Raw genomic sequence first — 22,876 nt, 5'->3', positions numbered from 1 at the left:
CCAAATGAAATACATGGATCATACTTGGACTTATTCAAACAAACCAAAAAGATGTGGGGTATCCTTTCAATGATACGCCAGAAATCAGTAAATCTGATTGTTCTAGTTATGATTTGATTAACACTAGTTACTAGTTATTAGCTAGAACATTCCAGTTGGTAAGTTGTCATACATGTTTAAGAAATATGAATCCAAATTAGATTGTGATAATTCCCTCATAACTTCACCTCCACCTGAGTTTCAGACTCTGCTATCCAGCTGCATACTAGTCTTCATCAGATGACACAGGCATCTCCAACACTGCATGACTGGAACCTGAACTCGCTTATCTTCTGTTTCCCCTAAATCTGTTCTTTTTCCAAATTTTCTATCTTGGAGTTGCCCTCTACCATCTATCTAGACACTTTTATCAGGAACTGAGAGAGCCATCTTTACCTCTTAGATATAATCAGTCTTGTAAGTCTTGCCCAATTTTCTTTCCTAAAACTTTAAAAATCTGTCCTCTCTTCTCTAGTAAATACCACAATGTTAGTTCAGGCCTTCATCTTCCTCAACAATTAAGACATCCTCCTAACTGGTTGTCTTGCCTGTAGCCTTTTCCTCTCATGGCCATCTGCCACACAGCCATCACTTACCTGTGTTACAAACTGATGATGTTATTCCTGTGCTTAAAACTATCTAATACCTGGTATGTCAGTCTTAATTCCTTCACATGATTTGTGAGATCCTCCACTATATGAGCCTTGTCTTGTGCTTCATATATCTGATCCACTGAAGTGACTGTGGTTCTCCGATGCTAGAGTGCCTTTGCTTCTTTGTGCTTTTGTTCCCTCTGTGTGCAGAAAAAAATCTCACCCCTCACCTCCTGATTTATTAATAAGTTCTCCAGGAATATTTTCCTGATGTTAAGTAGGTACTTCAATATGTGTATTTTTATCACTGGGCTGATCACACTGTTGAGTTACTGAATGAGAACTTTGTGCTACCCTTACTCATTTCTGTTATGAATTAAATAAACATAAAAATGTGGAATATATACTGTTCCAACAAAACTCTTCCTCTTTGGATGGAAACCTTCAAGGACTTAAAGAGGCATAATTTGTTTTAAAGTCCCTTAAGGATGGACAAGAAAACACTTAGTGGTTCTTTTGTTCAGCCATCACACAAAGAAGTGGAGCATTAGATAATCCAGAATAGCAGCCTTGCTATCCAATCTACTGTGTTATCCAACAATAATAGGAAGGGGAGCTCTGCAGGTCAGGAAAGCTAGCCCAGGATTACAAACTGCCATAAATGAGCTACGTGTCAATTAGTTGGATTATGTATAACATTTTATGAAATAATGCTCTTAAAAACAAAAACCCTTATATGTTACTAAAAGATTAAACTTAAAAGGAGGGTATAAAAAACATATTCACAGAAAATATTTATTATACTACTCATTGCACTATGTATGGAACAGTATGTTTATTAAGTCCAAGAGAAAAGATAATTCACTGACATGAAACACCCAAATTTCTTCATTTTAAAAGTAGTTTAGAGATAGCATCAGGTAGGCCAAACAACTGTACTGGGCCCCTGTAGAGCTAGGGTTTGGTCTATTAAAAAAATCTTTTCTTGCTGGAACTGGCTTCCCTGCAAGCTCAATAGGTTCTGGAGCTCATTTACCACATTGCTCGCTGGATCCCAGAAAGTTGCCCGTGGTCAGCTAAGTGACGGAAGACTATACGACTAAGCCTCCAGCGCCGCTTCACACCACGCGGACGGGACGTCATAACACACCGATTCCTGATTCTAACGGGACAGCTATCCCGGGGGAGGGCAGCGATTTCTTCATCGGCCACGTCCTAAGGGAAATCACATTATTACACAGATCACATTACATTGTTGCACATGTATCTTGCTCCTTCTCACTGGCAGTTAACTTTCTTTTTTCCTTTTTTGTTTTTTGAGACAGAGTCTTTGCTCTGTAGCCCGGGCTGGAGTGCAGTGGCCAGATCTCAGCTCACTGCAAGCTCCGCCTCCCGGGTTTGTGCCATTCTCCCGCCTCAGCCTCCCGAGTAGCTGGGACTACAAGCGCCCGCCACCTCGCCCGGCTAGTTTTTTGTATTTTTAGTAGAGACGGGGTTTCACCGCGTTAGCCAGGATGGTCTCGATCTCCTGACCTCGTGATCCGCCCGTCTCGGCCTCCCAAAGTGCTGGGATTACAGGCTTGAGCCACCGCGCCTGGCCGTCCTTTTTTTTGTTTTTTGAGACAGAGTCTCGCTCTGTCACCCAGGCTATGGGTGACAGATTGTGCAATGTCACAATCTCAGCTCACTGCAACCTCTGCCTCCTGGGTTCAAGTGATTCTCCTGCCTCAGCCTCCCAAGTAGCTGAGATTACAGGTGTGCACTACCACCCTCAGCTAAATTTTGTGTTTTTAGTAGAGACGGGGTTTCGCCACGTTGCCCAGGCTGGTCTCAAACTCCTGAGCTCTGGCAATCCGCTTGTCTCAGCCTCCCAAAGTGCTAGGATTACAGGTGTGAGCCACCGCACCCAGCCACTGGCAGGTAATTTTCGTTGCATGAGTACCATAATTCATTTATCCATCCTACCTTTGATGATCATCTGTCTCATCTTCCGATTTGAGCGAATATGAATAGTACAGCTACATACTTTTGTTTAAGTCATTGGTAAAGTATGTGAATGTATTTCTGTTGCCTCCTCACGTTTTTTGAATCACAGAAGTTTGAAACCTCTGGGCTGATGATCAAATAGGAGGGAATATGGCTTTAGATAAGACTAGACAAGGAGGAAGGAGAGTATCACATGAAGCCCTGATGTCTATGGTAAAGATTCTGACAACTGGAGAAGTAAAGGGGAGAGATCAGATGAGGTTTATATTTTTAAAAAATCATTTGCAAGGTAGAGGATGAATCAGGTAAGGGTAAAATGGTTGAGGGGAGAAAAGGGGGATTACAGCAGTAGCTAGGGCTCAGGTTTTGTCAGTAGAGATTTCTTCCTATGTATGTGTTCAAGAGTGTGAGTGTTCATAATATTCACTTTAATCTGGTAAGTGTGCTGACAAGTATGATGGATCCTGTGCTAGACTGTGGTGCAAGCAAAATAATTAACACATTAAAAGAACACAAATTAAATGAAAGTATATACAAACCAAAAATTAACACAAAAGCTTATGCATGTGTTACCATTATGAACTAACAGAATTACATAAAACAACATGATTGCCAGGCGCGGTGGCTCACGCCTGTAATCCCAGCACTTTGGGAGGCTGAGGCGGGCGGATCACCTGAGGTCGGTAGTTTGTGACCGGCCTGACCAACATAGAGAAACCCCATTTTTACTAAAAAGACAAAATTAGCTGGGTGTGGTGGTGCATGCCTGTAATCCCAGCTGGCTGGGAGGCTAAGGCAGGAGAATCGCTTGAACCCAGGAGGCAGATGTGGTGAGCCGAGATCGTGCCACTGCACTCCAGCTTGGGCAACAAGAGCAAAACCCCATCTCAAAAACAAAACGAAACAAAACAAAAAAACCGAAAAAACAACATGACTGAGCCATTGAGTAGTAAACAATAAATGCTATACAAGGAACTGGAGAGAAGAAATGACTGGGCAGGAAGATTGAAGCCAAGTTTCATGGAGGTGGACTTTAAAGAATAGCTAGAAATTACTGATTGATTGATTGGTTGATACATACTCCTCCTTGTTCCCCGAAAGATTTAAGGCAGTTTATAAATGAGGAAACTGGGGCAAAGAGAAATGAGAGTAGAAAAGATAAAAGCCTCAGGAACACAAAAGTGCATGCTGTGAAAGCCTGTAAGTTTGTTAGAACTGGGACATAAATTTCACTTGTAACAAACTTAGCAGGCAGCAGAGAACCATGATCAGTTTACATGATTCAGACTCTGCACAGTTATTGCTGCTAGTCATACCAGAGACACTTCTTCTGGGTGTCTTCATAAAGGTACTCAAACAACACACCCCCAGCTGTATTAAGGTATAATTGACAAATAAAAATTGCATATATTTAAGGCATACGATGTCATGATTTGCTGAACATACACATTGTGAAATGATTACCACAATGAAGCTAATGAACGCATCCTTCACCTCACAAGATTACCTTTTGTGTGTGTGTGTGTTAAGAACACTTCAGATCTACTCTCTTAGCAATTTCAAGTACACAATACAGTACTATTGACTATAGTCACAGTGCTGTGCATTAGCTCCACAGAATTGATTCATCTTACAACAGAAAGTACACGCTTTGACCAGTATTTCCTGATTTCCCTCTGTCCCCCATACCTCCCATACACCCTAGTCCTCCTAGCTCCAAGCAGCCACCATCCTGCTTCCCTGCCTCTATGATCAATGTCTTGAGCTCAGTTTCTTGGGGGCCCCATTTTTTTTTTTTTTTTTTTTTGAGACACAGTCTTGCTCTGTCACCCAGGCTGGAGTGTAGTGGCATGATCTCGGTTCACTGCAACCTCTGCCTCCCAAGTTCAAGCAATTCTCCTGCCTCAGCCTCCCAAGTAGCTGGGATTACAGGTATGTGCCACTTGCACCCATCTAAGTTTTGTATTTTCAGTAGAGACAGGGTTTGGCCAGGCTGGTCTTGAACTCCTGACCTCAGGTGATCTGTCCGCCTTGGCTTCCCAAAGTGCTGGGATAACAGGTGTGAGCCACTGTGCCTGGCCTGCCACTTCTTATTACTCCCTAAATGTAGGAAAGTAGCTTAATGCCACTTTAGTGTAAGCCATAACCCAGTGGTCCAAGGCCCTCAGTTTTCTGCTCATCCGGCTTAATCCAGACAACACTAAAAAGAAACCATAGCAATAAATAGGATGTATATCATTCTGTCAACTTCTCTAAATGTAGTTTTTTTAAAATCTGAGTTCTCAGTAAGTTGAGTGGCCTTGAGTTTAATTTATATCTCCCTAATAAGCCTGCTTAATGCAGATATGCTACATCACCACTTAGGTGCAGGGCTTTATGCTTCAGAAAGCCAAGCAGGGTAGACATCCTCTTACTCAACCCAAGCAGTATGACAAGAAAGTAAGCCTTAATGGAAAGGCACTTCAGCACACAGAGGTGGGCAAGGGAGTTCAGGGAGACAGGCTCAGAATGGTACTGGGTAAGGAACAGTTTAGGCTGTGTGCTAGGCACATAGCCTTCAACATCAGCAATGCCTCCCAATGCCTTGCCAGTTAAAAGATTGCGATGAGGCTGGGTGCACTGGCTCCCGCCTGTAATCTCAGCACTTTGGGAGGCCCAGATGGGCGGATCACGAGGTCAGGAGTTCGAGACCAGCCTGGCCAACATGGTGAAGCCCCGTCTCTACTAAAAATACAAAAATTAGCTGGGCATGGTGGCATGCGCCTGTAATCCCAGTTACTTAGGAGACTGAGGCAGGAGAATTGCTTTAACCTGGGAAGCAGAGGTTGCGGTGAGCTGAGATTGCACCATTGCGCTCCAGCCCGGGGGACAGAGAGAGACTCCATCTCAAAAAAAAAAAAAAACAAAAACAAAAAACAAGATTGGGATGAAGTCAGGGAGAGACCTTAGGTGAAAATAACACCTAGTTTACCAGTACTTTCTAAGGCTGGCATAATGAAACAGTTGAAAGGCTAGTTAGGAGTGAATAGTCTTTAATTTGAAACTCACCAAAATCAGTTTCAAGGCTATTTGTTTATATTGATGTGGATCTTATTCTCCAGAAATTATATTGATACCAAGTCAAAACAAACAGTATCAAAAGCGATCTGATGTGAGTTAAGGATCTTGTGGTACAAAGGGACTCATCTTAATTAGCTAACCTGAAGAATTTTTGGCAAAATGGTATTCTTCCTGAGTGAATTAATACGTAGCCTCTCATCTGCGTATTCATAGGCCATTTTTCGTCTCTTCACATCGCGCCACATTCTCCAGTCTACATAGTGACTTCGAACTTGGCCTGAAGCTGATGAAGGAACCATCTGAAAGACAGAGACAAGGGGCCAGTGAAGGATAGCCAGGCCCACATTCTGAGTGTTCCTCAATCCTGCAATTCTCTTTCTGCCACTATTTATGACCTAGTATTCTTTTAAGAGTTGTTTTAGATCAGTTTAATAATTTAAGATAATAGACTTCCTAATTCAGAATAAATAAGTTTTATGGATATATATTAAGTCAAAATCATAATAATATAATGCAATAACATATGTATTGGAAGGTGAAAGACAGATTTTCAGAAATTTTTATTATTCTGTTCGACCTGTACTTAAGCCAATAAGTACAAATGGTTCAAAAATCGAAAAGGTATAAAAAGACACACAGTGAAAAGTCTCCCCGCACCTCATTCCTCACCTGCCCAGTGACTCCCATGCCCCACAGGTATCCACTGTTTCTAGTTTCTTGTATATCCTTCAGAGATTTTTGTCTGTATACACTCCCCTCCCATTTTTCATTCCCTCTTTTCAGTTAACAATATACGTTAGAGATCTTTCAATATCTGAATGTAAAAAGCTTCCCCATTTTCTTCATATTGCATAATCCACTATATAGAAGCATCATAATTTAACCTGCCACGTATTGCTGGACAGACCTCACTATTTATCATTATAAACAATGCTAAAGTGAATAATGTCTTAGAAATCATTTCATATGTATTCCTATATATCTTGAAGATACATTATTTATTTATTTATTTTACTTTTTTGAGATGGAATCTAGCTCTGTCACCCAGGCTGGAGTGCAGTGGCGCAATCTCAGCTCACTGCAACATACGCCTCCCGGGTTCAAGCAATTCTCATGCCTCAGCCTCCTGAGTAGCTCAGACTACAGGTGCCCGCCACAACATCTGGCTATTTTTTGTTTTTTGTATTTTTAGTACAGATAGGGTTTCACCATGTTGGCCAGGCTGGTCTTGAACTCCTGACCTCAATTGATCCATCCATCTCGGCCTCCCAAAGTGCTGAGATTACAGGAATGAGCCACTGTGCCCAACGAGGATAAACTATTAGGAGCAAAACTGCTAGGTCAAAGGGTACTTTAAAACTATCACTGAGCTGATACTTCTCAGCACTAGTTGTCCAGTAATAAGACAGTATATTCCTTGTTGTCTCACATTTTCATGGTGATAATTTATAGTTTTGACTGACAGTATGGGCAAAGGGAGTATAGATCGCAAGAAACGTTAAGTCTCTCTCAAACCAGAGGAAATATTACACGTTAATTAAATTGCCCCTATAGAAAAATGATGGCTTCTGATAAGTGATGTTTGTAAAAGAATTATATGTATAGCAGAATATAAAACTGAAAATAAGAATACTATAAATAGAAAGCCAACATTTTTTCAGTCTATTAACAAAAGATAAACTGAACATCTTCAGTGCTCACATTACTAAACAAAAGTTCCATGGGGAAATATAACAATTCTGCAATCACCTTTTGGAAAAAAGATAAGCAGGAATAGAATGTAAACATTGATGTGGCATATGACTGAGTCCAGTGAATGCCTTGGTAACCATGGCTGGAAATGCTTGTCCCAGAAACACGGGCTTTGAAATGTTGACAGAATTTTGACTAAAGTGGGGACAGGGGAGGGGAGAAAAGCTAGTTTGTCCAAACAAAACATAGAAAAGAACAAGATATATTCATAAGATCAAGGAGAAATCATTCTGGCTGAAAGAAACCATTCACATTGAGGGGCAATGTGAGGTTTGCTTTTTACCTATGAAATTGAGGGTACAGGGGATTTAGAAAACAAGATTAAGCATTTCTTCTTTGAATTCTTTTTCAAAGTATTCCTAATCAAATTCTCCTAGAAAACAAATTTTCATAGAATGAAATAGTCTTTCATTCTATTTTGCATACCTTGTTTTCTTACTAGAAAAGTAATACACTTTTTTTTTTTTTTTGAGACAGAGTTTTGTTCTTGTTGCCCAGGCTGGAGTACAATGGCATGACCTCAGCTCACTGCAACCTCTGCCTCCCAGGTTCAACCGATTCTCCTGCCTCAGCCTCCTGAGTAGCTGGGATTACAGGCGCCCGCCACCACGTTCGGCTAATTGTGTATTTTTAGTAGAGATGTGGTTTCTCCATGTTGGTCAGGCTGGTCTTGAAATCCGGAAGTAATACACTTTTAAAATAAAATATTTATTGGCCTATTACATTATTTCTTCTGTGAATGCTTTTATGTCCTTTACATTTCTACTGTGGTGTATTTCCTTACCAGCTTATAATGGTGCTTTATAGATTAAGGCTGCATCTATTCTGCTCTGTACACATCTTATCCTGCCCCCATCTCTTACCCCTCTTCAGCTCCTAAAACCTTTCCACTGGGCCCTCTCAATCCATGGTCTACCATCAAAATCTTTTAAATTCTCAACTTCTCTTAACATCTCCTTCACCTTTTGCTCTGGCCAAATTTTAAATCCCTCCTCACAGCTTTTCCTGTAGCTCCTTTTTCTTCCATTACTGGGCCTAGGGATGGGATAGGTAAGTGTCTTCCTTGCTCTTCATTGCAACTTCCAGTTCTCCTTCCTTCCTGAAAGCTCCTGGCTTTGACTCATGCCATTGGGCTTACTACCTTCCACTACCTCTCATCATTACAGTCATCTACCAAAGCCCCTGCCACTCCCTTTCATTTTTCCACGATTTTGGATCCTGGCTTACTGTCACTCTCTCCAATATTCTTGCTATCTTAATTCCTGGTGATTTCAATATACATGAAATTATACCCTAATCACTCTGATCTCTTAACACCTCTCCTTCAATGATTTTTGTTACTCTTGTTTAACTATTCAATTCCATGCCCATGTCGTGGGTATTTTATTATTAATTAGTGCAAGTTCTCCATTATCTCACTTTGTATATCTCATTCTCTATCACTTCTTTCTAGCTTGCTCCTTCTAACACCCCAGTAACAATGCTTCTGGGACTTTCAATCCATTGATCCTACCATTTTTCACTTTTTTCACTCAGCTTTTGATTTCCTTTCGTCTTCTCTCACCCAGCCTGAATTCCTTTGTTCTATAAATACAATGTTCTCTTGAATACACCATCAACTCTCTGGCCCCTCTCTCACTTCTCTGTACTTACTCCAATTCTCCTGACCATTCCTTCTGTCCATTTCCAACTCTTTTACATGGTCTCTTTCCCCTTAAATCTCTGACACTTGCTCCCACATCCTCACACTCAGCTGATGACTTCACCTTCTCCTTAATTATAAAATTAGAAGAAATCAAAAGAGCATTTCTATAAATGCTCACCATCACTGTGACTCACTTACTAGCATCTGTATCATATGTTCTACATTCCCTCCTGCTATCAGAGATCCACTCTGTCCAATAAAGTAGCCGCTAACCACATAGGGGTATTAAACACTTGTAATATAACTAGTACAACTGGGGAATGTAATTATTTTAATTAATTTAAAATTAAAAACCAAAGCATTGTAAACATTAAACAACTTTATTATTTTGGTAGAACTATATTTTCCATTTTAATTATGGGAAATTTATCATCCAAACTGAGATATGCTTTAAGTGTTTGAAAATCTAGCATGAAAGAAAGAATGTAACTATTTCATATGTCATTGTTATATTGATTCCATGTTTAGAACCACAATATTTCAGATATACCTGGTTAAATATTAGATTAAACTTAATTTCATCTACTTCTTACTTTTTAAATGTGGCTACTAGAAAAATTTTAAATTACACATGTGGTTCGCATTATATTTCTATGGACAACACTGCTACAGATGAACTGTCCAAGTTCCTAAGATCATACTTCATGACTTCATGCACAAGACCCCATCGCCTTTTTTTTTTTTTTTTTAAATGTTTTTGGTATTTTTACGGCTAGTCAAGTGAAGCAGTGGGAGTGGAGAAGGAACAAATAAATCTGTATCTGGTTGTGATCAATTAGTTTTAAACATCACTGCACTCGAACCAGCCTCCATTGCCTCTTACCTACATAAAGGTACAGCTCTAGCAATTCTTCCCTCTTCTACATAATCAATTTTTAATACTACAGGATCCTTCCCTTTCATACACAAACATGCTGTTTTCCCTGCCATGTTAAAACAATCCCCCGCCGCCCCCGTTATTGACCCATGTTTTTTTGTTCTCCTTTACAGCAAACCTCCTTTAAAGGCTTACCTATACTCCAATTTCTTTCCTCCTATTCTCTAGAACGTTTTCGTCTCCATAACATCATCAGAACACCTGTGATTAAGGTTCCAACAACCTTCACATTGCTAAACTCGTCAGCCAATTCTCAGCACTTCTTTTTAATTGATTTATCAACTTTGAGCAGAGTTGCTCACTCCTTACACTTTGAAATTCTGTCATCCTTTGCTTCCCGGCCATCCCACTCCCCTAGTTTTCCACCTCCCTAGCTGACAGCCCCTTTCAGTCTCCTCTGCACGGGTCTCATCTCTTAACGTTAGAAGTCTCTGAAGGCTCAATCCTCGTACCTCGTCTCCCATCTACTCACTCTCTTATAAATCAGAGTCAATATCACATCTTTCAATACTAGTTAGTTATATGCTTACGAAAACCAAATTGACATCTGCAGCTCGGACCTCCCCTGAACCAAGCCCAAGCGGGGAAGAGGGCGGAGGGAGAACCCCTGGACTAGTCCTCACTGAGCACTACAGGTGGCAGAGTCGTGGGGGACCGGTGGGTTACGAGATTCAGGGGTGAGGGGTAGCGGTGTGGATAAAGGTAGGAGCCTGACCTGCTTGAACGTCCGAAGCAGCGAGCCCAGCATGAAGGCCGCCATGTTGTCCGCCGCAAACTACAAAGCGCTGCAACTTTATTGACACTGCCGAATAGCCTAGGACACGAGGGGCGGGGCCTGGGTCGCCTGGGGCGGGGTGGGGCGGGGCGGGGCGGGGCGAGGAGAGGAGGCGGGTGGGAATGGCCTACAGGAAAGTGGAGTTAGTTTTGGGATCTGAGCTCTCGCGATATTTCATGGTACTTGGGCAAATGACAAATCCGAAGGCGTCGCGTTGATCGTGATGGCGCAGCCGACGTTCCTCGTGTGTTGCAGCCCTTCCTTCCGTTTTACACACCCTCTTAAACTACCTATGTCTCTGCCCTCCTCCTTTCCTTCCGCCTTTACCTAGTCGGCCGTCACCAATTTCTCTTCCACTGCATTCTCGGTTCCGCTCAACGTGCACCTCCTATATACTCCACTCGGTTCAGGGTAGAAACCTAGAAATTATTGCCACCTCCTCCTCCTCTGCCATCTCTCCTATAGATCCTGCAACTCTCTCCCTTTTCTCCACTATAATGGTGGTGTGGTGATGATGTTGATGATGGCAATGATAAAGATAGTTCATTTGTATGTCTGGGTATATATATTATCTGTATTGGGATTTTAGGTTAAAAGGACGTAAACATTATGTTTGTCCTTGGTAGAGGCATTGCCATTTAAAAACTGCTGTTTTCACTTTGTTATGCAGGAAACTAACCTTCAGGTCATCTTTAGACCCGCTGTCCTTCCTCTGGGATGAACCCTTAGAGGGGCCACTTTCCTTTGTATGGATGTAAGGCAAGTACCACGCACCTACCGTTCTGATAGAAGAGTATGGAGGAGCATGTATTACCTTGGCAAGTACCCGTGTCTTCGATGTGTTGGTGGATGAAGTGGAGCGATGCCCATGTGCTAATTACATCTGCATTGCTACACAGGAGCCTTCTGGGAGGAAGGAGAGCTGAATGTAGACTCTTTTCTTTAGAGGTTCAAATGTATTAGACCATATCTAATGGATGGGGAGGGTCTGACAGGCCAGCTGGCGGGTAAACATAACATGAGTCCCTGTTGTGAGAGAATCAGAATACTAGACTGGCCTCAGGCAGGCATCTGTTCCTAATTCAAACTCGTGTAATACCCTTCTCTCCCTCCCCACAGCTGGGCTCATCTTCTATCATCAGGTCATGAAATAGGTGAGCTAGCTCTGTGCACTCTGGTCTTTTCTTCCTTTCTGGAATACTAGTTCTGAAAGCATCTTTTTTGTTGCTGTTGTAGGTTATGATTTAATTCTACCTTTTTGGTGTGACCAGGAACAGGGGCAAGAGTCCACCTCTACAATCTCATAGGAAGAACAGTCAGGAGAATTATATACATCTACAGTGGGCACAGGACTTAGGCCAGATCTTCCTGGAAAGTGGTCAGAAAGACTTAGACTAAGCCACGGGAGTTAGGCCAATCTGATGGTTTGCCCTTTCAAAGATGGCAAAATACTGTTCGATGAAGAGGTAGCCCAGGATCCAGAACTCTTCTGGGTGGTGGAGATGTTCATGCCCTGGAAGCTGCTGGTGCCCCCCTGCTGGCTTTTTACTGGTTTTATGAAGGATATTAAAAATGGGCTGAGCATGGTGGCTCACACCTGTAATTCCAGCACTTTGGGAGGCTGAGACAGGTGGATCACTTGAGGTCAGGAGTTCAAGCCCAGCCTGGCCAACATGGGTGAAACCCAGTCTCTACTAAAAATACAAAAATTAGCCGGGTGCAGCGGCAGGTCCCTGTAATCCCACCTACTTGGGAGGCTGAGGCAGGAGAATCTCTTGAATCCAGGAGGCAGAGGTTGTAGTGAGCCGAGATTGCATCACTACACTCCAGCCTTGGCAATACAGCAAGACCAAAAAAAAAAAAAAAAAAACTAAAAAGGATACAGATGCACAGTCAGTTGGAAGAGAGGTGTGGGAGAAGGTACAGGGGATGGGACTTGGAGCTTCAATGCCCTTTCCTGGTGGGGCCACCCTCCAGAAACCTCCACATATTCAGCTATCTACAACTTCTGAAAGCATCTTTAAACAGCATTACTAACTTTTTTCTAAAAATTGTGATACAATATACATAACATAAATTTTCCCATCTTCACCATTTTAAGTGTACAATTCAGTGGCATTAAGTACCGTCACACTGCTACGCAACCGTCATCACTGCCCATCTCCAAAACTTTGTATCTTCCAAAACTAAAACACTGTACCATTAAACAATAACTCCCCATTCCCCCTTCCCTTCAGCTCCTGGCAACCACCGTTCTTCTTTTTGTCCCTATAAATTCAACTACTCTACATAGCTCATATAAGTGGAATCGTGCAGTGTTTTGTCTTTTTGTGACTGGCTTCTTTCACTTATAACATCTTCAGGGTTTATCCATGCTGCAGCATGTCTCAGCACTTCATTCCTTTTTATGGCTCAGTAATATTCCATTGTTTGGCTACACTACATTTTGTTTCTCTGTCATTAACACTTGCTTTACCTACACCTTTTAGCTGTTGTGAATAATGCTATGAACAAATATCTTAAACAGCATTCGGATCTTGTTAGGCCATTTTTCACTTTAAGAAGAGATTAAAACAACCTAATGGTGTAAGGGAGGCAGGAAACTCTGAGATACTGAGACAAGACTCCAGGGTCTTCTTTAACTAATTGAATTGGTTTTTTAAAACAGCCTAAGATTTCCCCCCAGATCCCCCAGTGTGCACTCCTCCCTTAGTGTGTGGGCCACTTGGCAGGGCCTAAAGAAGTCTCAGTTTACCTTGAATTTTCCCAAGGAGTCTCTGATTCTCTCTGGCCACTTAACAGAATGTGGGAAAGGCTGTTGTCTTTACTGTCCTGGAATATTAGAATCAGGAGAACCATCATAATTCACTTAATCATTCAGAAAATATTTACTAAATGCCTATTATGTACGAGTGTGTAAGTATGTGTCAGGTCGGAGACTGAAAAAACATCCCAGCCCTTCTGATACTTGTAATTCCACTGGGGATTGTAGATTTGGACACGAGTGGAGCTATCTACCAAGGACGGTTATATTACCTTTGGTTTTTCCTTATATTCTTTCCTTTAGAGGCTTAAAAGTAGTTTTTGGGTGGATAAAATAAAATTTAAGAGTTAATTATTTTTAAGTTCGATTGTAAGAGATGTTTATAGTTGCTATTTTCTAGGCCTAATTAAATTATAAAAATGATTGCATAGATAATGAAATTGAGGCATAGAGAGGTTAGGTAACTTGCCAAGCCAGCTGAGCTAAGAACGTTAAGGCAGATGCTCTTTTTTTGTTTTTTTTTTTTTTTTTTTGTGGTGGAGTCTCACTTTGTCACCCAGGCTGGAGCGCAGTGGCGCGATCTCGGCTCACTGCAAGCTCCGCCTCCCGGGTGCTCGCCATTCTCCTGCCTCAGCCTCCTGAGTAGCTGGGACTACAGGCGCCCGCCACCTTGCCAGGCTAATTTTTTTGAATTTTTTGGTAGAGACAGGGTTTCACCGTGTTAGCCAGGATGTTCTTGATCTCCTGACCTCGTGATCCGCCCGCCTCGGCCTAAGGCAGATGCTCTTAATCCTCTCTCCATGTTGTCTTCTGGAGGAGTGATGGCTCAGGATAAAGGCCTGACTGTTGTCACAGAATTCTTACTTATAAAATGTATCAATTGATTAATGTATGGATTTCATGCCATTCTAATGAATACTTCAATTATATAATACTCCTATATATTATATAAATATATATTTGTAATAAATATATAAATATATATTTAGGTTATATATAGGTTAAATATAAATATATATTTATAAATATATTTATTAATACATAATATACTGTAATATAGAAATACATATTTAATATATATGAATAAACATTTTATAAATATATAGCATATAGTATATTACTCAAAATAAATATATATTAAATATATGTATTATATAATCTATTAATATATGGTCTATATAAATATATATCATATTCATAAATATATATTAATATATATCCTTATCTATATTTAATAAGGATATATATTTACCCAATTGTGCCACTTTGAGGAATTTTTCCAAGGAAATACTGAAATAGATATATATTTTAATCTGTATATATTCTTATATATTTAATAAATATATATTTATATTAAATATTCATATATTTATTAATATATATAAGGATGAGTGGATGGAAGAGAGGTAGAAGCTCCCTCATAGAAAACCATGAATTTTATTTTATTTTTTGAGACAGAGTCTGGCTCTATCACCCAGGCTGGATTTAATGACTGGATCACAGCTCACGGAACCTCAACCTCTCAGGTGCAAGCAATCCTCCTATCTCAGCCTCCGGAGTAGCTGGGACTGTAGGCTGGCGCCACCACACCTGGCTAATTTTTTGTATTTTTTGTAGAGATGGAGTCTCATCTTGCCATATTGCTCAGGCTGGTCTTAAACTCCTTGAGCTCAAGAGATCCTCCTGCCTCAGCCTCCCAAATTGCTGGGATTACAGGTGTGAGCTACCATACCCCATGAAATTTTTGAAAACAAAAAAATACTGAATGGTCTTACCCTACCGGATCTTAATATTTCATACATTATAGAGCCATAGGGATTGAGCTCATGTGGTACTGGCACCAAAATCAACAGACAGGTACGTGAAATAGAATAGATCTGCCAGATAGACACTCCAGTGCAGTTAGAATTTGGTTGTGTATTAAAGGAAGCATAAAAATTGTTGAACAAGTGGTAATGGAACAACTGGGTAAAGATTTTGGAAAACTTTAAAAATTATATCTTCATCTCTTACCACATATCAAATTTTAGATGAAGAGTTAAATACTAACAAAGGCTTAAAAAACAGAAGAAAATAAAAATGAATATATTTTTAATTTTTATTGTTTTATTTTATTTTTATTTTTTGAGATGGGGTCTCACTCTGTCACCTATGGTGGAATTCAGTGGTGCGATCTCAGCTCACTGCAGTCTCTGCCTCCTGGGCTCCAGGTGATTCTACCTCAGCCTCCCAAGGTGATTCTACCTCAGCCTTCTAAGTAGCTGGTTCTACAGGTGTGGGCTACCACACCCTGGTAATTTTTGTATTTTTTGTAGAGACGGGATTTCACCATGTTGCCCAGGCTGGTCTTGAACTCCTGAGCTCAAGCATTTTGCCTGCCGTGGCCTCCCAAAGTGCTGGGATTACAGATGTGAGTCACCATGCCTAGCTGAATCTATTTTTTACACTTTTAAATCTTAGTAGACAATTTTCAGACTGTCCAACAAGATTAGATGTGTTCAGCCTCACTAGTTTCCAAGAAAATGCAAATTAAAATAATGAGATCTATTTAAGCTAGAAAATTAGCAAAGGTTAAAAAAAACTCAGCATTGTCAGAGGTGTGAGGAAATAGGTAATTTCATAGTCGAGTGATAAGAATATAAATTGGCATAACTTGTCTGCAAAGCAATTTGGCAAGTCTTTTTGAAGTTTGTAACTATTGACCCAATTATGCCACTTTGAGGAATCTATTCCAAGGAAATACTGAGAAACTCTAAAATTTATATAAAAGGTCATTTATCATTGGCTTATCTATAATAACAAATAAATAACAGAGAGGGGAGAGTTCAATGAATTAAGAAATCAAGTTATAATCCTAAATTTAAAAATCTGATGCGTTTCTCATTTTAAAATGTATATATATTTACAGATACAGGTGTAGGTATAGATTAGATAGATTAGATAGATAGATAGATAGATAGATAGATAGATAGATAGATAGATGGATAGATAAAAAAGGACTAGAAGGGAATACCCTCAAATATTAAGAGTGGAGATGAGCGAGCAGATTACTGGTTTTTCTTATGGTCGTTAAAATTTTCCAATTTCTCTATAATTTATATTATTAGATTCACATATGTGTTGAAGTTGATTTAAAAATAGTAACCTGTTCTCGTCTTTTTATATTTGTATTATTTCACCCAAAGTATTTGAAAAATCTGTTTTTCAAGGGGCATATAGGAAGGGTTCATTCCTGGTCCCCATCAGTATCTTTTGCTTATCCTTGGGGACAGGCACAGGCCGAACCCCGACCAAAGCAGCAAGAAATTAAGAATTCAGGGATGCTTGCTTCATTCATATTTAGTACCAAGCCATTCACTCTTCCCTTTGTCTTCATTTTTCTGGCTTCTGTGTATGCCATCACATAAACTGTCCTTTTGGTGTCTAATCTGTACCTAATACAGGAATGACTATTTCTTTAACTTCTGTGTTTTCTGAGAGGACTAATTAATTATTCCTTTTCATTATTTTATAACTGGTAAGTTACAGAACTAACTTGACTGCAGCCCCTGGTGCCACACAGTAAGAATGTTTACTTGGTGTGTGCTTGTTCTGAGCTGGCCTAGGCTGAGTCACTGGCATCCTTGGGCCTGAACACCCACCCCAATGCACTTCCCTGGTGCCTCATCATGGGCCTTCCACGTGAGAGCTGGATATGGCTCAAAAGAACCAGACTTCTTGGGCTATGAGAGGGAACTACAAAGAGGAAGAAAGTGAGAATAAAGGAAAAGAACCTGTGGAAGGAGAGCGAAAGGCACGGGGACACATTGGCCACACGCGCACACACACACACACACACGGGGACACACGCACCACATGCACGCACACACACACAACACACACACACACACAAATATGCATTTCAACCCTGGCTCTGAAATTGTGTGATGGATAGTAGGTGAAACCTCTGTTCTCATTACACATCTGCCTTCATTAAAGGCCACCAGCGGAATGGCAATCCTTTTGGTTTGCCAGTTTGGTCATAGAGTGTGGATGGCCTTAGCACTTCTGGAAGCAGCCACAGGTCCCATGCCTGTGAGCCTCCCATGGAGCTATGTGCTGTGCACCATGCCGAACACAAGATGGCAGTATTACTACATCTGCGTTCCTACACCCACCCATCCTCGGTTCCCACACACAGGGCCTGATGCAAACTGGACACACACACACACAGAGCTGTCCCTCAAATAAAATAATGACACTTTGCCTATCATCAAGTGGGACCTGTGTTTGAGACTGAGTTTGCCTCCTTCGTGGGGGTCAAAGGCAGGACACGCTATGTGATTTGTAGGGCCCAGTGCAAAAGGAAAATGTAGGGCCTCTTGTTCAAAAAGCAGGGAAAAAAGTGCTGTTAAAGGTAGTAAAATATGAAGCCTTTTCCTTTCTTTCCTGGACTCTTGACTTGTTATAGGATTTTTTTATTTGCTATTAATGTTCTAAGTCAAGAAAAACAAAATCATTAAATGTACTTTTAAATCATTAGCATCAATTTTACCACTCACGGTCATATTGAGAAATGCCAGTTCACGTGCAAATGTAAGAGCATTTAACTCATAGGCAGAATCAGTGAAGTTATACAATTTTTATTTTGTTGCTTGTATATGCCTATGTGTTTTGTTCTTACCCGAACAGTGAAAATATTGCATAAAACTAACTCAGTTGCTTTTATTTTACTTCTTGATCCATGCACATTCTACCAGCACCTTCTGCCTTTGGCTTACTCATGAGTAAGGACTGAAAGGAAAAGGAACTGTCGTCCCTTTAGAATGTCAATGCTTTCATGTATAGGAAGCAAGTGCTAGTGGCCTCTTGGGGCTGCCAGTGCCCCAGCTGACTCAGTCATCGACATAGTACTCTTACCTTGGATTCACGTTGAGTCTCATTCATCTCCCATATATCATGGGGCCACCAGAATTCCATGTGGATGGGGCATCATACAAAGGGAGCAGCAAGGAACGATGGGTGCATGTGTCCCTTCTGCTCATGCAGATGTTCCATTGTCCCATTGGACCTCACTTACAGACACAAATTCAAAAACATAGTGATTCAGAATTTCAAGATAGTGACAGTAGAGCATTAAACCAAGCACAGGGCTCTCCTGAATGCACGGGGATACATGCACAGACACACACAAACACACAAGTAAGAACGGCAGGGGCTGTGTGACACACGAGTGACATGCCTGCAAAGCCAGCCCAGGTCACAGGCTCTCATGATGTCAGTCACTTGCATTTTCCCAGTCCACACTTACATCTCCAATGAGTGTTTTCGCCAGGGGCCAGAGCTCCTTCAACCCCACATGTACCAGTCTGAGCTAGTGAGCATCCATTCCTTCAGCAAACATTTATTGAACATTCCTGTTACATGTCAGATACTGTTCTAGGAGCTGGGGATGCAGCAGGGTACACAGTCCCTGCCCTCATGGAGCTTACACTGTAGTGGAGAAGGGGGAAGAGCAATTCGCAAATCAATAAATATATGTCAAATGGAGACATGCTATGAAGAGAAAAGCAGAGTACAAAGAGCATTATGGTAGCAGATATTGTTACCTAATGTGGTCAGAGAAGGGCTCTCTGATGAGCCGGCATTTGAACAGAGACCTTAAGGGTGTGAGGGAGTGAGCTAGGAGGTTCTGGGGGAAGGACCTCCAGGCAAAAGGAATGGCAGCTATGAAGGCTGTGAGTGGGTGTGCATGGTGTGTCTGAGGGGGAACAGGGAGGCAGCAGCTGGAGCCAAGTGAGTGAGAGGAAGAAGGTAGGTGAGGTCAAAACAGTGGGGGCACAGGGGGAGCCCATGTAAGGCCTTGCATTCCCACATAAACTTCAGTAAAAACTGTCTCCGCTACATTGCCTCCTCTCTTCTAAAGGCCTTATGTCTTGATGAATGGCCTCATTGGGAATGGGAGCCACCTTTGGCTCCTTTTCTCTCATGTCTTTAGCCTGACTTCTTGCTCCAGCTACTGCCTGGCTGACCACTTCCAGGCAGGGTGCTACCAGCTTAGTCCAGCTGCAGTGACACGTACCTTGGGTTCACACCAGGAACCTCTCATGTCTTGCCCTGGGGCTTCTCTGGTGTTGGTGTGGACACCTGAGGAGCCAGGAGCCTGTTCAGCTCTCATGTGTGCATAGCTTCAAGTGCAGGGGGAGTGATGCCCATGGGGACACCCTGAACCCATGGAGATGGAAGCCTAGGGATAACACATTTCATAAGTCTCCTTGGAAGGCCTTAGTGAGACATCAAGCTCCAGTCAACCGCAGCAGTGGCTAACTTAGTAGTCACTTAGTGGCGTCCTTGCTTCTCTTTTTCATTTGTTCTTGTTCCACTGCCCTGATCCCTCACTCTTGCTCCCAGATAAACAAATTGCACACACGCCTCTGTCCTGGATTCTCCTTTTGTGGGTGGCGGGAATAAATCAGGCTCAGATAAAAAATATCCCTTCCCACTGATCATCCAAATCTTGTTGATTCTACTTCAAATTGTTTCTTTAATTTTTCCCATTCCTGCTCCTACTCCCCTGGTTCAGACCCTCTTCATCTCTTCTCTGTACTAGGACCAACTGGACTCCTACCTGCTCTTTTGCCTCTCGCCCACCCCCCTGACTTTTTTTTTTTTTTTACACTTAACCCATCATCTCTCCTACAAAAGCATTCATCCTTTTCTGCTGCCAGAGTGAAGTTTCTAAGACACTACAACTACTCATTTCTGGTACCTCCTTATCACCTACAAAATAAAGTTTAAACCCCTTAACATGATGTTATGATCGCTGTCCATGCCTGCAGCATCGTGATTTTCTGTCTCTCCCCAGAAACACCTCTGACCACCTTGGACTGTTCATCTGTTGTTTCCCCTTCAGTGGTTCTTCCTCTCGAAGCCTTTCTTTCTGCCAACCTTTCCATTCAGTCCCCTTTAGTTTATCAAATGCTTAATTGAACATAGGCACATACCAGTTCCTGTCACCCGAGGAGGTGAGGAGCAGGTGACAAGATAGGGGAAGGTAGTGTTGCAGAATACGTCGCATGTCAACACAGTCCCATGTAAATGTTTTAGTTAGTTTGCCCCAGTTTAGGGACCTGAATGTACTTTTTCGTCAGGCTAGAGTCACTGCAGGGGTTTTGGTAAGGAGAAAGGACATTTTTGTTTTGCAGAACTTGAGATCGTGTGGAAAAATAAGGCCCTAAGGGGGGATAAATTTATGGAAAGTCATCTTTACATTAATCATCAAAGCTGATGTCTAAATAAAGACAATGCAATTGAGATTTTGCACATTTTTAAATTACTAGTAGTGGATAAAGCACTCAATTTTCACTTACCATTCCTGCTTCAAAAAAAGAAGTGTTAAATTTTCTTCCCAGCAGATTCAAGGAGATGCTTGCTTATTTGTTTTGATTTGTTGCAGATAATATGCATGCAGAGAGGTTTTCCTTTTCTGAGTCTCATTTTCCATCCACATATTCAATGTCTTCTTGGCTTGCAGACTTAGGATTGTTGATTTTCCACCCCTCTAGTTCTGCCTGCTGGGCCACTGGCTACAGTGTGCAGGTTGGGATCATAGGACTGTGACTGGCCAAGGGGGCACATGGTTCTGACTCTCAGCCCATGAGGTTTGCCAGGTTGGGCTCCCTGGCTTGTGGCTGCATTACATTTTTATAATTCTCTCGTGATTCAGAGATGTTAAGTAAGTTGGTACTTGAGATAGAAAGGTTTAGGATAATCTTATTTAACCAACGAGGCCCAGCTCAACGGGTAATTGTCAGCCCTTCTACCCATCTCCCAGGGTTTATCGCCTCAGGCATGGCCCTGGTATCTGTGTGCAGAAACAAACCTGTCAACTCTTCTTTCCCATCTTAGCAACCTTCTTCTTCTCAGACCAATTCCCAGTGCTAAGAACCTGGTTACCCTTCCTCCTTGTGATTCCTGCAGCTACAATAACAAATTGTCACGAAACATATCCTCTCACATTTCTGGAGGTCAGAAGTCCAAAGCCAGGCTCTCAGCAGGGCTGCACTCCCTCCAGTGGCTCTAGCAGAAAACCCTGTCTTGCCTCTTCCTCCTCCAGCCTCTGGTGACAGTTGATGTTCCTTCACTTGTGGCAGCAGCATCCAGTCTGTGCTTCTGTCCTCACCTCGCCTGCTTTCTTGTGTGTGACTCTGTGTTCTTTCCTGTCTCTCAATAGAACTTTCTCATTTAGGGCCCATCCTGATCCAGCATGATCATATTTCAATCTTTACCTTCAGCATGTTTTGATGACCTGATTTTCAAATAAGGTCACATTCTGAGGCTGTGACATGACATGATTTGGAGTGGACGCCATTCACCCCACCACACTCATCTACTTTAACTTTATCAAGACTTCAATGCAAGCACATCTACTTTTTACACCCCCTGTTTTACCTCCTTTTCCTATTTTCAACTCCCTGTTCCTCTTTTCCTCATTTACCCCTTTAAGAATGACTTATAATTTGTGTGCACAAGATTTGACTATTCTGCATTTCCAAAGAGATGTACAAAGGTAAGCACATATTTATTAGAATTTCATATAGAATTAGAGGGAAGTCAAAGTCAGGAAAGGAGGGACTGATCTATTCATATACAATTATTTTAGTATTATATTTGTATTAATTTCCTCAACCCATTTGAAAGTTCCCCAAGGAAATGTGTGGTTTTCAACTTAATATGCAAGTTCCTAGCAGAGTGTCTGGTATGTAGTAGGTGCTCATAAATTAGAATGAGATGAGTCAACTTCTTACCTTTGACTCTGTCCTAACCAAACATTGCCAAATAAATGGGAAAGGACTGGACTGGCACAAAATTCTCTCTTCATTGCTCATGGACTTGCCCCTCAAGTCCAGCCTCTATGGATACAACCTGCTAGTCTAGTATTATAGAAGAAAATGCACTTTGATCTCACTTTTCTCAGGAATGGCAAAGACCACACTTACAGTGATGATGGGGATAATTTTTTCTGTCTTCCAGAGGAGAGGAACAAGAGCATCCTCAAGAATACAATAGGGGGCGTGAAGGGCTTTCATGAGCCTCTCTAAAACACAGCTGTGGCCGGGCGTGGTGGCTCACGCCTGTAATCCCAGCACTATGGGAGGCCGAGGTAGGTGGATCACTTGAGGTCAGTCAGGAGTTCAAGACCAGCCTGGCCAACATGGTGAAACCCTGTCTCTACTAAAAATACAAAAAAAAAAAAATTAGCATTATACAAAAATCACACACACCTGTAGTCCCAGCTACTTGAGAGGCTGAGGCAGGAGAATCACTTGAACCAGGGAGGCAGAGG

The 22,876-nt window shown here is 41.6% G+C and overlaps 2 protein-coding genes across 4 annotated transcripts in view; one reads left to right on the top strand and one right to left on the bottom strand.

The window, feature by feature from the left end:
* Positions 1 to 1,411: 1,411 nt before the first annotated feature.
* MRPS14 (mitochondrial ribosomal protein S14) lies at positions 1,412 to 10,941 on the bottom strand. 2 transcript variants are annotated; one of them, XM_003893606.4, is made up of 3 exons: positions 10,728 to 10,941; positions 5,819 to 5,977; positions 1,412 to 1,847 (listed from the first exon to the last, which is right to left on the bottom strand). In XM_003893606.4, exons 1-3 carry the CDS (start codon positions 10,770 to 10,772, stop codon positions 1,665 to 1,667), a joined length of 387 nt encoding a protein of 128 aa, XP_003893655.1. In that variant the 5' UTR covers positions 10,773 to 10,941; the 3' UTR covers positions 1,412 to 1,664. The 2 variants fall into 2 exon arrangements, with proteins under 2 accessions (XP_003893655.1, XP_017813317.1); XM_017957828.3 differs by lacking the exon at positions 10,728 to 10,941 and adding an exon at positions 10,148 to 10,626.
* A 4,983-nt stretch (positions 10,942 to 15,924) lies between these two features.
* Positions 15,925 to 22,876, top strand: part of TNN (tenascin N) — a 121,262-nt gene continuing 114,310 nt past the window's right edge. For both annotated transcript variants that reach the window (XM_021930357.2, XM_017957749.3), the window contains exon 1: positions 15,925 to 22,099. The gene's annotated coding sequence lies outside the window, so the exon portion shown is untranslated. The remainder of the gene's footprint in view (positions 22,100 to 22,876) is intronic.

The sequence above is a fragment of the Papio anubis genome, chromosome 1 (assembly GCF_008728515.1).
Source record: "Papio anubis isolate 15944 chromosome 1, Panubis1.0, whole genome shotgun sequence".
Taxonomy (NCBI): domain Eukaryota; kingdom Metazoa; phylum Chordata; class Mammalia; order Primates; family Cercopithecidae; genus Papio; species Papio anubis.
The sequence above is the reverse complement of the archived record's forward strand: the minus strand, read 5'-3'. Positions and strand labels throughout refer to the sequence as shown.

Excerpts from the sequence above, each read along its gene's own strand:
- MRPS14 (XM_003893606.4), bottom strand. The coding sequence starts at position 10,772 with ATGGCGGCCTTCATGCTGGGCTCGCTGCTTCGGACGTTCAAGCAG. Across the intron at positions 5,978-10,727 it reads TGCTTCGGACGTTCAAGCAG|ATGGTTCCTTCATCAGCTTC; the intron begins GTCAGGCTCCTA and ends TCTGTCTTTCAG. Across the intron at positions 1,848-5,818 it reads TTTTGCCAAAAATTCTTCAG|GACGTGGCCGATGAAGAAAT; the intron begins GTTAGCTAATTA and ends GATTTCCCTTAG.